The sequence below is a fragment of the Eretmochelys imbricata genome, chromosome 11 (assembly GCF_965152235.1).
Source record: "Eretmochelys imbricata isolate rEreImb1 chromosome 11, rEreImb1.hap1, whole genome shotgun sequence".
Taxonomy (NCBI): Eukaryota; Metazoa; Chordata; order Testudines; family Cheloniidae; genus Eretmochelys; species Eretmochelys imbricata.
This window is the reverse complement of record NC_135582.1, coordinates 1,173,659-1,187,141: the sequence shown is the minus strand read 5'-3', so window position 1 is coordinate 1,187,141 and position 13,483 is coordinate 1,173,659. Positions and strand designations below refer to the sequence as shown.

At 68.3% G+C, this 13,483-nt stretch overlaps 1 protein-coding gene across 1 annotated transcript in view; it reads right to left on the bottom strand.

Annotated features, from left to right (window-relative positions):
• Positions 1-859: 859 nt before the first annotated feature.
• The window catches only part of PTPRN (protein tyrosine phosphatase receptor type N), a 37,028-nt gene continuing 24,404 nt past the window's right edge, over positions 860-13,483 (bottom strand). The window contains exons 13-23 of the mRNA XM_077830346.1: positions 10,011-10,223; positions 9,632-9,841; positions 8,864-9,011; positions 8,460-8,533; positions 8,113-8,190; positions 7,239-7,358; positions 6,940-7,106; positions 3,092-3,145; positions 2,682-2,746; positions 2,329-2,402; positions 860-1,803 (exon numbers count right to left, since the gene is read on the bottom strand). Coding sequence (XP_077686472.1) covers positions 1,732-1,803; positions 2,329-2,402; positions 2,682-2,746; positions 3,092-3,145; positions 6,940-7,106; positions 7,239-7,358; positions 8,113-8,190; positions 8,460-8,533; positions 8,864-9,011; positions 9,632-9,841; positions 10,011-10,223 — 1,275 coding nt within the window. The 3' untranslated portion in view covers positions 860-1,731. The remainder of the gene's footprint in view (positions 1,804-2,328; positions 2,403-2,681; positions 2,747-3,091; positions 3,146-6,939; positions 7,107-7,238; positions 7,359-8,112; positions 8,191-8,459; positions 8,534-8,863; positions 9,012-9,631; positions 9,842-10,010; positions 10,224-13,483) is intronic.

The following is a 13,483-nucleotide window of genomic DNA, read 5'->3' as shown; positions in this document are numbered from 1 at the left end:
ACAGCCCTGATGGGGGGTGCAGGGAGGGGCCTGGCTGGAGGGTGCAGGGAGGGGCACAGCCCCCAGCCCCAGGCAGGGAACCACCCACAGCCCTGATGGGGGGTGCAGGGAGGGGCACAGCCCCCAGCCCCAGGCAGGGAACCACCCACAGCCCTGATGGGGGGTGCAGGGAGGGGCCTGGCTGGAGGGTGCAGGGAGGGGCACAGCCCCCAGCCCCAGGCAGGGAACCACCCACAGCCCTGATGGGGGGTGCAGGGAGGGGCACAGCCCCAGGCAGGGAACCACCCACAGCCCTGATGGGGGGTGCAGGGAGGGGCCTGGCTGGAGGGTGCAGGGAGGGGCACAGCCCCCAGCCCCAGGCAGGGAACCACCCACAGCCCTGATGGGGGGTGCAGGGAGGGGCCTGGCTGGGGGGTGCAGGGACGGGCACAGCCCCCAGCCCCAGGCAGGGAACCACCCACAGCCCTGATGGGGGGTGCAGGGAGGGGCACAGCCCCCAGCCCCAGGCAGGGAACCAGCCCCAGCCCTGATGGGGGGTGCAGGGAGGGGCCTGGCTGGGGGGTGCAGGGAGGCACAGCCCCCAGCCCCAGGCAGGGAACCAGCCCCAGCCCTGATGGGGGGTGCAGGGAGGGGCCTGGCTGGGGGGGTGCAGGGAGGGGCACAGCCCCCAGCCCCAGGCAGGGAACCACCCACAGCCCTGATGGGGGGTGCAGGGAGGGGCCTGGCTGGAGGGTGCAGGGAGGCACAGCCCCCAGCCCTGATGGGGGGTGCAGGGAGGGGCCTGGCTGGGGGGTGCAGGGAGGGGCACAGCCCCCAGCCCCAGGCAGGGAACCACCCACAGAGACAGGCCAGGCTGGGCTGCAGCTGCACAAACGCGACACGAGAACTTTATTCACATCAAGATACAAAATTATATTTCTCTAGAAATTTCTCTTCTGCTCAACTGACGCTGATTGACCCACACAGGGGGTGTTGGGGGGAGGGGAGGGTTCCCCCGCCGGGCTGCCACACCCAAGGGCTTGGCTGGGTAGGCCCCTGGCCTCAGCAGAGCAGGGGGGCCCTCAGCCTGGCAAGGATTGTTCCAGCTGCATCACCTCTTGCCCTGGGAACGGGGGGGAGGGTCTGCCCCCGGGCACGGAGACCGGCAGTGGGAGGGACAGGAGCTGGGCAGGTTGGGGCCGGCCTGGCGAGAGCTGCAGGGCCCCCGCCCCCAGAGGAAGGGCGCAGAGCAGCAGAACTCCTGGGGGCAGGCTCCTGGCAGAGCTCAGAACCGCCCCGTGCTGGGTCAGACCTTCCCTGGCCGTGGGCAGGGCCTGGGTACCTGGGGGGCTGGGCGGGGGCAGCGTGACTAGACACACACAGGGAGGAGCCCGTGGCAGGGGCTGTGCGTGGGCACCTGTACACAGGAGGCAGGTGGGCACTGGGCATGCAGGGGCAGCTGTGGGGGGGGGCAGCATGGTCCCATCTTAACCTCTCAGGGCAGCCGGTGCAGCCCCCGTCCCCCCGCGGGTTCAGGCTGCCCTGTGCCTGCTGTCAGCACGAATCCTCCTCCGGGCCCAGCCGCTCCCAGCAGGAGGTGGCAGCCAGACGAGGCCCGGGCAGCCCAGGGGGGCGAGGGCGGACGGGGGAGACGACCAGCATCACAGACACGACGTTACACGGGCGAGCAGCCCCGGCAGGCGGGCGCTCGAAGCACACGGGCGTGAGGGGGCCGGAGGCGAGGTGAGCGGGTCACTGGGGCAGCGCCTTCAGGATGGCATTGACCTCCTCTGCCACGGCCGTCAGCGCAAACTCAAACTGGTCCTGCCGAGGGGAGAGCAGGGTGAGACCCACCCCAGAGCAGCTTAGTGCCTGCCCAGTGTGAGGGGGCAGGGCTGTGCCCCCCCCGGCCATCACTCCCCTGTGCTGCCCGCAGCCGCCAGTGCCCACCCAGCTCACGGGCAGGGCCGCCCAGCGCCAGGGCTGCCCAGCGCCAGGGCCCTGCTTCCTGGAGGCTGGCCCCAGAGCCTGGTCCCAGCAGAATGGAGGAACCCGCCGCCCTGGGAAGGGGCAGCCCCATTGTGCCCCCCGTGCTGGGAAGGAAGCCAGCGGCCCAGGATCTTTGCCCCCGTTGGGAGCACTAGCCAGTGCCTGGGTGGGGGCACAGCGGCTGTGGGGCCAGGTGCTGTCTGGGTGCAGCGAGCGATGTCAGAGGGGAGAAGGGCTGTATGCCTGCCCGCCACTGCCCCATAGGGGGGCCCTGCCCCTTCCCTGCAGGGGGGCTGGGCTGGCCCCGGGGCTGACCTGCTGGGGGTGCTGGCCTGGGCCTAGCTCGGGGAAGGGGCGCACCTTAGTCTGCACCATGCCGGGCCTCTGGTCGCGGACGTGCTCCAGCGTGGCAGCGATGTCAATCTCCTTCACGCCTAGGGCAGAGCACACGAGGGGTCAGGGGGCCCGCAGCCAGGGCTGGGCCCCGGAGCACATGCGGGGGATGTGGAGGGGAGGATGCGGGGCAGAGCAGACGAGGGGCAGCGCTAGGGGACAGCCAGAGGGACAGGTGCCGAGGGCAGGGCAGCATGGGGGGGCCAGGGAGAACGGGGCCGGGGCTGGACGCCAGGACCAGGCGACATGAGGCTCCAACGCGTGTTGGACGCAGGGGGGCTGGGAGGGTGGGGTCGCTGGGGGGGCCAAGCCGCACTCACCTTTGGCCATTCGGTTTAATACCATGTCGATGAGGATGTAGGTCCCGGTCCTGCCTGCCCCGTCACTGGAAGAGACACAGACACGTGCAGCTCCAGGGACGCGCCCTCAACCCACTGCACAGGGGGGACACCTGGCTCCCAGCCGGGTATGGGGGTGGTGGGGGGAGGGGAGAGCCACTGTAGGCTTCTCGGGGGTCCCCACTGTGCTGCATATGCTCTTCCCTCTCCTGCCCTGGCAGGGGAACGGGCCCCAGGCCAGCCTGGGTGGGGCGTCCCGCGGAGGGAGGAGGGGGCAGCGTGAGCGAACCCCTGCTAGGATGGAGACTGCCCTAGGCAGGGTGGCAGCCCTGGCCCCCCAGGACCCCCGGGCAGGGCCGAGCGGCGCTCAACGCGGACGGAGGGGCCGTTACCTGCAGTGCACGATAACAGGGCAGGAGCGACCCCGGTAGCACTTGTTGACCTTCCTGCAAGGACAAGGAGCGAGCAGGTGAGAACAGCCAGCGCCCACCCAGCTCCCAGCCAGCCAGCCCTGCCTCCAGACCCCCGCAGCCCAGAGCAGAGCCCTGCCCCGGGGCACGCACAGGGCTGGGCAGGGGTCACGTCCTGGGGCCTGGCGACCCAGTGGGAAGGACCCGGAGCCGAGGGCTCTCCATGGTGGGGCCGGCAATGTGTTCAGCCCCAGCCGCCTCACCCCGGGGGCCGTTCCTGCAGCGATGGGCACACTCTCCCCTGCCCCGGCCGGGAGGGCTGGCGTCCCTGCTCCCGACAGGCCTGGCTGGAGCAGCCCCGTGGGGCGGGGGCTGGAGACAGGCCCACAGCAGCGTCCCGTGCCCGGCGCTCTGCACCGAGGTGGGGCGCTGGCGGGAGTCCAGGGGCCCGGGCTCCATGCAGCAGACACGGCTGCCAATGCTCACTTTTGTGACTATGCAACTGGACCCAGATTACTAGCTGCAAATCACAAAAATGCCACTGGCAGCTGCACGAGAGACAGAAGGGGGCAGACCGCGTGAGTGGCAGGGCGAGCGCGCGGAGATCCCAGCCGGGCTGTGGGGCCCTGCCCCACAGAGGGCCCGGGGGCAGCACAGACGGCCACAACCAACACAAGGCTTCAAAACACAGCCCGCCCCCCCGCCCCCCCGAGGCCAAGCTGGCACAGCAGCGGGTGCTCCTCTCCGGTCCAGCCCGGTGATGTGGCTCACGCAGACCCCCACGCCTGGCGCTGGGGCGGCCTGGGGAAGACGCGTCACTGACAGCCGTTAGAGCCAGAGACGGGCTGGCTGCAGACCCCGCCTGGCAGGGAGCCGGTAACGCCGTCAGCCCCACGGGACGCCAGGGAGGGGCGGTGCCCGCGACCCGCCCTGCTTCCCCCAGCTCTGAGTGCCGTGGGTTACGCCCACTCTCCTCCCCACACCCAATGCCCCAGCGGACGCAGGGGGGAACCCATGGCCACAGCCCCCCGCCTGCACTCCTGCCCCAAGCTAACCGAGACGCGCGGCACCGTTCGTCAGCAAGAGGCTGGTACGAGAACCGGGCCTGCTCTCTATGGGGGGAGACATGCCTCAAGCCCAGGTACCCACCAGCCACACCCGCCAGGGCCCAGCCCAGCAGGCAGGGGCTGGAAATCACCTCCCTGCCAGCCTGGAGCACAGTAACCGTGCCCCACCCGCGGAGACCGGCCCCCCTGCGAGTCCAGCTCTCCTGCAGCGCCCCCCAAGCACTGAGCCAAAGCCCTGGCTGCAGGGCTCCTCTGGCTGCAGGCCTCCTCTGGCCCAGCCCTGGGGCCAGGGCAGGGGTCCTCACAGACCCCCCAGCCATCGGGATCCCAGAGGAGGGCCTGCTCCACTGCACCCCCTCTCCCCCCTCTCCCCCCGCCCCAGTCCAAAATCCTCCTTGAGCCCTGGGTCTGGAGAGCCCAGTGTCCTGCCCCTCCAGCAATCCCCTCCCCCAGCCATGCAGCCCCCAAGAGGGGACTGCGACCCTCTGGCTGGGGCCAACAAAGCCCTAGAACTCAGGACTCACCTCCCTTCGCTGCAGGGTGGGAGGCCCCTGTGCACGCAGGCCCAGGTCAAACCAGGCTTTGGGCTCCCATCTGCAGTGGGGAACTAGGGTCTCATCCCCTGCCCCCCCAGACTCCCTGTTCCCCCGCAGGGCTTCCCGCAGGGAGCAGCTCTCTCTGCCCCAGCTGCAATAGCTGAGCTGGCCCCCACCCTAGTCTCTCCGGGCCCTTCGCCCAGGGCCTGGTTTCTCTGCCAGAATGTTCAGAACTCCTCCCGCTTCCGCATCCCACGCCAACGGCAGGGCAGGGCACCGTCCCCCGCCCGCGCTCCCAGGCCCTTTGGCCAGAGCCCCATGCTGCTCGGGGGCAGTTTGCCCCAGGACATTCAGGGCCTTTTCCCTCCGCCATTTCCCCATCGCCCACAGGCAGAGACTGGGACGAGGACCATTGTCAGGGTCCCCTCCCCACTTCTCACAGCCGGCCTATGCTGGCCCAGCTCCAGCTCTGCAAGTCGGCACACCCGCTTGTGACAAAGTGGGACTGTTTCCTCTGAAAAGTGTGGGGGTGCCTCAGTTTCCCCTAAGCAGTTCTTAAGTATCTAGGGGGTGGGGTAAGGGTGTATGATCCTTGCAGAGCCCTAGAGGGCAGGTGGGTGCAGGGGTCTGGACACAGAGAATGGCCAACACCCTGTTTCCTGGCAACTGATGGCCTGGCCCTTCCCCCCTGCAAGGTGAGAGCTGAAGGGTTGGAGAACAAAGGAATCCGGTGACCTCCTGGCCCGGGAAAGGGACAAAGCCCAGGGGAGGAGGGGCTGGAGAGAGTTTCAGTTTGGGGCTGGCTGGAGACATGGAGTGAAGGGCAGACGTGGTTGTCTGGCTCACTGGCCCCAAAATGGACCCAGTTGAGGGGGTGTGACAAAGTGGGACTGTTCTTGATGTTTCCTCCGAGTGGTGTGGGGGTGCCTCGGTTTCCCCTGGGCAGTTCTTGGGTGTATAGGTGGTGGGGTAAGGGTGTATGATCATTGCAGAGCCCTAGAGGGCAGGTGGGTGCAGGGGTCTGGACACAGACAATGGCCGACACCCTGTTTCCTGGCAACTGATGGCCTGGGCCCTTCCCCCCCTGCAAGGTGAGAGCTAAAGGGTTGGAGAACAAAGGAATCAGGTGACCTCCTGGCCCGGGGAAAGGGACAAAGCCCAGAGGAGGAGGGGCTGGGGGGAGTTTCAGTTTGGGGCTGGCTGGGACATGGAGTGAAGGGCAGACGGGGTTGTCTGGCTCACTGCCCCCCCCCCCAAATGGACCCAGCTGAGGGGTCCTGTTCTCTGCACCTGCAAGCTCTGTTTTAGACCATGTTCCTGTCGTCTAATAAACCTTCTGTTTCCCCGGCTGGCTGAGAGTCCCGTCTGACTGCGGAGTTGGGGGGCAGGACCCTCTGGCTTCCCCAGGACCCCGCCTGGGCGGACTCACTGTGGGAAGCGCACGGAGGGGCAGAGGATGCTGAATGCTCCGAGGTCAGACCCAGGAAGGTGGAAGCTGTGTGAGCTGTGTGCCCTGCAGACAGGCTGCTCCCCGAGAGGAGACTTCCCCAGAGTCCTGACTGGCTTCATGGGGAGCAGTCCCAGAGCATCGCCCAGGGACTCCGTGACAGGGGGTCCTGTTCTCTGCACCTACAAGCTCTGTGTTAGACCATGTTCCTGTCGTCTAATAAACCTGTTTTACTGGCTGGCTGAGAGTCACGTCTGACTGCGGAGTGGGGGGGCAGGACCCTCTGGCTTCCCCAGGACCCCGCCTGGGCGGACTCGCTGTGGGAAGCGCACGGAGGGGCAGAGGAGGCTGAAGGCTCCGAGGTCAGAGCCAGGAAGGTGGAGCCGGGGGAGCTGTGTGTCCTGCAGACAGGCTGCTCCCAGAGAGGAGACTTCCCCAGAGCCCTGCCTGGCTTCATGGGGAGCAGTTCCAGAGCATCGCCTGGGGACGCCGTGACACCGCTCCCCAGCCTCCCAGACCCACGGAGCCCCGAGGGACTTACAAGCACAGCCCCCTCCGAGTGGGCATCAACGCCCCCTGGCTGCCCTGCTTGCCCCTGGGGCCCCAGCTGACTGGGCATCCTACAGGGCTGTGCACTAGCTCCTCCCAGAGCCACCCCTGGGACCCAGGCCGGTGCTTTCCCTGACGGCTCGCAAAGCAGGCCTGGCTTTGCCAGCCCACCTGCCCTGAGCCTGCGGCCCGGCCCACTCCTAGCCAGGCTGGGAGGAGACTGCCCCTTACCTGCGGAAGTCCAGGAGGGGGCGGGTGGTGGTGGGGATGCCCTCGGCTGGCCAGCTCAGGAAGTGGAACTGGGTCAGAGTGCGGGTCTCCTGCGACTGCACGTTCTTCAGGTAGAAGCTGCGCACCAGGAAGTCCTCGCACCAGATGTGCTCCGAGACCAGGTTCACCTGCACGGAGAGGCCCAGGGAGTCACGGCCCAGCCAGCCCCAGCTCCGTCCCGGGGGCTGCACGCTCAGCCGGGCCTGCGCTCTGCCCGCTGCACCCCATGGGCCATGCCCCCCGCCCACCCCGCCACTTGCCTCGTAGATGTGGTAGAGGGAGGAGCCTTCGTCGGGCCAGTACCGATCGCACTGCTTGACGCTGTCCTCCACCAGCGGGCTCAGCATGACGATCACCGTGCAGCCGTTCTCCCACACCATCTGCACCCAGGGCACACACCGTCAGCAGCGGGCGCCGGCAGGCCGGGCCCAGGCTCAGGGGTGCTGGTTGAAGGGGCTCTGCTGGGAGAGCCAGTGGGGACTGCGAGGAGCCCAGGGAGGGCAGAGTTCAGCGGCCAAAGCCTGGGGTCTCAGCCTGCACCTGCTGAGCCTGTCCAGAGACTCCTCTGGGTCCTCTTGGCAAGGGGACTGGGCTCTCTTTGGGGGAGCAGCCCCAGCAGGCCCCCAGCAGCCGGCACTGGGCACCTCCCTGCTGCTTCCTGCCCCTGGCTCAGGAAACCGGGGCACCCCAGGGCACAGTAAGGTCCGGCCCAGATGATGCCCACCCACCATCCTCACACATGCCTGCCTGAGGCCCTGTGACCCAGCGCTCCAGGGAGCCTCCAGTCTGCCCACTGATAGGAGGGGGATTCAGAGCCGAGCAAGGGGAGATGCAAGGGGAGCCCCCTGCCAGGCAGTGCCGACGGGACAGGGCCACCGGTCCCTCCAAGCTGTGCGCGTGTGTGCCCACACAGCACCGAAGCCGGGCACACGGTGAAACCCCGCGCGCACAAACATTTGCACAGACGTGCAACAGTTTGCACAGAAGACATTTTGTGCGCACGCGGCCTGCCAAAAATTAGAGGGAACTTTGGACAGCACCCTGCTGTGGGCACCTCTGTGCCCAGCCAGGGCTAACGCCGCAAAGCCAGGGGTGGGGAGGGTCCCGCTCCAGCACCCGGCGGCCAGCACTCACCTGCCAGAAGTCGGCGATGGTGTGCGAGAGGGGCCCCTGCGTGGCGATGTACGCTGGCATCCGCGGGTCGTGCTCAATCTGGGCCAGGAGACAGCGCGTCAGACACTTCCCTCAACAGCACGATGGGGGTGCAGCAGGGGCCCCCCAGGAAACGGACACCTCAGGTGGCACCAGGCGACCAGGCACACACGAGTGTCGGTACAGGGCGGGGGGAGGGGTGCGTACACACGGGGAGAACCCCGCTCTGAGGAACACCCCGGTCGCCCCGGGGCAGGTGGGCTGGGGGGCAGGGCAGGCGGGCTGGGGGGCAGGGCCGGCACATGGGGCCCAGGCGAGCTCTCACTTACGATAGGGCTGGCGTTGATGAAGTCGCTGCGGGATGGGTTGCTCTCGGCCTTCAGCTTGATCCGGGCGTGGTCGTCTGGGAAATCACCGCACAAGGGGAGCCGTGAGCGAGCAAGACGGGGCTGGGCCATGTGCCATGCACCCCGGGATCCGCTGGGCCTCAGATCTGCCCGCGGCTCTGCTCCTGGGGGCAGGGGAGAGAACCGGTTCTCCCTGTCCAAGCCATGCCGGTCGGCACACCCCCATGCCCCCGCTGGCTGGGCTCCCCCAGCCTGTATGGCCCCCTCTATCCGTGGCCAGACCCCACCATACCCCGAGGACCCTTGGTGCGACACCGGCTGGGCTGGCAGCTCTTTGGGTCACAGCCCGCTGGGAGGGGGGCGCGCCGAGGGGGCAGGGCACTCACAGGGCACGTAGTCGGGGTTGCGGTTCTTCTTGAGGTTGGCTTCGCTCTGGGCAGCAGTGCAGATGCTGGGCTCCGCCTGGTAGGCGCACAGGGCCTGCCACTCCTTGGCCAGCCGGTCCCGGTTCCTCAGGTGGTCTTCCATGTAGGCCTGCGGGGGCGGCTCGCGGGTCAGCACCGGCAGGGAGCGCAGCCGGGCGGGGCCCACCCAGGCAGGGCGACGGGCCGTGGGGAGGGCAGCCTCCCTGGGGCCGGACGCAGAGAAGAGCCCACACGGGCAGGGGAGGGAGCCCCTGGGGTGGGGACGTTTGGGCCAGCAGCAGGAGGCATCTCCTCCAGCAGGGGGCAGTGCACACACACGGGGATGGGGACACACACCCCGGGGCTCACCGTCTCCAGCAGGGGGCAGTGCACACACACACGGGGATGGGGACACACACCCCGGGGCTCACCGTCTCCAGCAGGGGGCAGTGCACACACACACAGGGATGGGGACACACACCCCGGGGCTCACCGTCTCCAGCAGGGGGCAGTGCACACACACACAGGGATGGGGACACACACCCCAGGGCTCACCGTCTCCAGCAGGGGGCAGTGCACACACACACGGGGATGGGGACACACACCCCGGGGCTCACCGTCTCCAGCAGGGGGCAGTGCACACACACACAGGGATGGGGACACACACCCCGGGGCTCACCGTCTCCAGCAGGGGGCAGTGCACACCCCCCCCCCAACGCCCCTCTCCCCCCGCCCCGCCGTGCCGCTCACCAGGATCATGTGGCCGGTGGAGATGTCCATGTTGGACTGCACTGGCTCCTCGCACCAGGACGGCGTGCTGCTGTGAGAACTGGGGCTGGCCTGGGGGGCGTCGCTGAACTGGGACGAGACGCTGCTGACCCGGGAGTTCTCTGCCGGGGCCGGGGGGGCTTCCGCGCGGCCAAAGAGCGACTTGGCGGCCATGTGCTGCCGGCACAGCTCCTGGGGGGCGGGGGCGAGACCAGTTGCCCCTCGGCACTGAGCCCGCAGCATCCCCCACCCCCACCCGCCCAGCCCGCCCCTCCCAGCCAAGCCCCGGCCGTTTCAGGCCCCGAGGACTCGGTCCCCGCTGTGTCCCCCCCCCCGCCCCCCGGCGCTGCCCGGGCCCTACCTGGTACTCGAAGGTGCTGTCCCCGGTGCCCTCGGGCCCCAGGGCCGCCAGCCGGTCCTTCTCGCGCTGCTTGGCGTGCTGCCGCAGGCAGGCGGCGATGCCGGCGGCGATGACCACGCCCGCCACGCAGGCCAGGGCCAGGAAGGTGAGCAGCACCGAGTGGAAGGTGTCGCCGAAGTGCGAGGGGTGCGGGAACGGGGCGGCCTCATTGCGCTGGGGGCGGGGGGGCACCGTTAGCGCAGGGGGCCGGGGGTGACCGCGGGGCCCACCGGGCAGCGGTCAGCCCCTGCACCCTGCCAGGTGCGGGGCGCGGCGGGGGGGGGACCCCCGAGTCAGGAGACGCCCCGGGGCCAATCTGGACAGCGGGAGGAGGGCCCGGGCTCTGCAGAGAGCTCAGGGCCGAGAGCCAGCAAGGGGCAGGCCCTGAGCCCCCCGGCTAGCCCCCCGCAGCTTGCAGGTCTGGAGGCTGCATGCGCCAGTGGGGGAGGAGCAGGGCGGGGGAGCCCCAGCCAGGAAGGGGGAGCCCCATTGTCCCTTCTGCTCCGGCCTGGGGAGGTAACCATGGGAACGGGCAGGAGCGCACACAGCGCCGGCTCAGCGGGGCACCGGGGAGCAGGCTGGAGTTACCGTGGCAACGGCGCGATGCCAGCTGCAGCGATGCCCGGGGCCGAGGCGCGTGCGGCTGACGCTGGGGAGGGAGCCCCGCGCAGGGACGGCCCCCCCCCGGCCCCGGCCCCGGCCCCGGCCCGGGGCACCCCTCCGGGGGACGAGAGCCCGCTGCCAGCAGATGGCCGCAGCTTGGAGTCACTCCAGACCCGGGGCCGGGTGGGAGCCGGCGCCCCCCAGAGGGGACAGGTCCCTGCCCCATTCCCCGACCCCTGAGCCAGCCAGGCCCCACCCTGGGGCCGGGAGCCAGCGCCCCCGAGAGGGGACAGGTCCCTGCCCCATTCCCCGACCCCTGAGCCAGCCAGGCCCCACCCTGGGGCCGGGAGCCAGCGCCCCCCAGAGGGGACAGGTCCCTGCCCCATTCCCCGACCCCTGAGCCAGCCAGGCCCCACCCTGGGGCCGGGAGCCAGCGCCCCCGAGAGGGGACAGGTCCCTGCCCCATTCCCCGCCCCCCTGAGCCAGCCCCCGCATCCGCTCCGCTGTTTCTGTCTCAGGATTCAGGCCCAGCTGATCTGCCCTCCCAGGAGGCGGGGGTGGGGTGGGGTGGGGCAGCAGGAGGGCAGAGGGAGGACCCATGCTGCTGGGCTCCTCTCCCCTGACTCCCTGAGCTTCCAAGTCCCTCTTCTGAGGGCTCCCCCCTCAGCCCCTCCTGTCCACCTCCCCTGCCCACTGTCAGCCCCCAGCGAAATCCGAACCCAGCTCCCCTGCCTCATCACTGCCAGCAACCACCCCCCTGCCCCCCTCAGGCTTGTGTCATCTGTGCCGAAGCGGGACTGTTCTTAATGTTTCCTCTGAATACTGTAGGGGTGCCTCAGTTTCCCCTAGGCAGTTCTTAAGTCTCTAGGGGGTGGGATAAGGAGGTGTAATTGTTGCAGAGCAAAGGGCCAGGGTACATAAATGTCCGAGGCTCTGTCTCCTGGCCACTGATGGCCTGGCCCTTCCCCCTGCAAGGTGAGAGCTAAAGGGTTGGAGAACAAAGGAATCCGGTGACCTCCTGGCCCGGGGACAGGGACAAAGCCCAGAGGAGGAGGGGCTGGAGAGAGTTTCAGTTTGGGGCTGGCTGGGGACGAGGAGTGAAGTGCAGACGGGGTTGTCCGGCTCACAGCCCCCCCAAAATGGACCCAGCTGAGGGGTCCTGTTCTCTGCAGCTACAAGCTCTGTGTTAGACCATGTTCCTGTCGTCTAATAAACCTTCTGTTTTACTGGCTGGCTGAGAGTCATGTCTGACTGCGGAGTTGGGGGGCAGGACCCTCTGGCTTTCCCAGGACGCCGCCTGGGCGGACTGGCTGTGGGAAGCACACGGAGGGGCAGAGGAGGCTGAATGCTCCGAGGTCAGACCCAGGAAGGTGGAAGCCGGGTGAGCTGTGTCCTGAAGACAGGCTGCTCACAGAAAGGAGACTCCCCCAGAGTCCTGCCCGGCTTCGTGGGGAGCAGTTCCAGAGCATCGCCCAGGGACTCCGTGACAGCATCACACCCTCCCCCCAACCCCCAAGGCCTCGCACGTTGCTGTTCCTGCCCCACCTCAGTCACTGCAGCCCCCCTTTAATACACCCAAACCGCAGCCCCTGAGATATCTCCCTGGTCCTAGCACCCAGTCCAGGCTGCCTGTCCTCTCCGCAGCCTGGCATTGCTCCCGTCGCTGGCCCCACCCCACTGGGCCCAGTGGTGAGATGCCAGGTGTGCTGCCCCTGTGCCCAGACAGAGACCAGGCTCCCTGCAGGCAGGGCCCTGCAGCGAGCAATGGAGCGCCCAACGAGAGGATTCACCCAGAGCTGCTCATCCCTTGGCAACGAGCCGGCTCTCGTTCCCGGGGCACCATCACCGGAGCACCACAGTGCCCGCTCTGGGGCCTTCCCCTCAGGCTGCGCTGGGCAGTGGAGTCCCTGAGACCTGCCCCATTTGGGGAGCTGGGGTGATCCTCGGGCAGCTGATGCACTGCCAAGGTGACACTCCTTGGGGGAAGGGCCCTCTCCCTCACACTAGGTTAACTAGGTAGGGGAAAAAGCTGTCTGGAGTCTGGGCCCAGACCATGGCCTGGCCATTTGGTATCTATCCACTAATGACTGGGGGGGTGGGGCACCAAGCTGGGACTAGTTGGAGAACAAAAGGACTAAAGAAGAGGGCCAAGTGACCACGTTCACCCAGAGACACGAAAAAGGAGGGCCCTTTGGGGCTGTTACGTATGGGCCTCTGGAAGCAGGATGCTCTTCCACGGGGACGGGAGAGGGGCTGGAGGGTTCTGGGCTCAGGCTGACCCAGCTGGACGCTGCTGTCACTGTGTTAACCTAAGGACTCTACCCTGTGTCCAGACATCCAATAACCTTCCTGGTTGTAGCCCGCTGGCGGAGTCACTGCAGAGTCAGGGAGGTGGGGGTGCTTTGCTCCCTCAGGGTGGGCAAGGCTCCCTCAGGTGTTCAACCCAGTAGACTTGCTGAGGGAGCTCACGGTGTGACCCAGGGGTGCTGAAGGCTCCGACCCAGGAGGCGGGGAAGCCAAGGGGCTGACCCCAGTGAGTGTGACCCTCAGGGGCTGGCGCACTGCAGGGCTCCCACCACCGCTTCCCTAGGAGTGTGGGAGCTAGAGATCCCGATGTCCCACCTCCCACCAGCCAAGGGGCTCACACCCCATCCTCGGCACAGCCTGGGAGCCCTCCAAGCGGCACAGCCCCCAGGACACAGCCAGGCCAGCTACCCCGCTGCACAAAGCAGGGACGCTCTAGGTCCAAACAGCTACACCCATGTCAGGGCGGGCAGGAGCAGCAGCCAGCTGTCCTGCAGCCTCCTCCAGGGGAGAGCACGGTGGTGTGT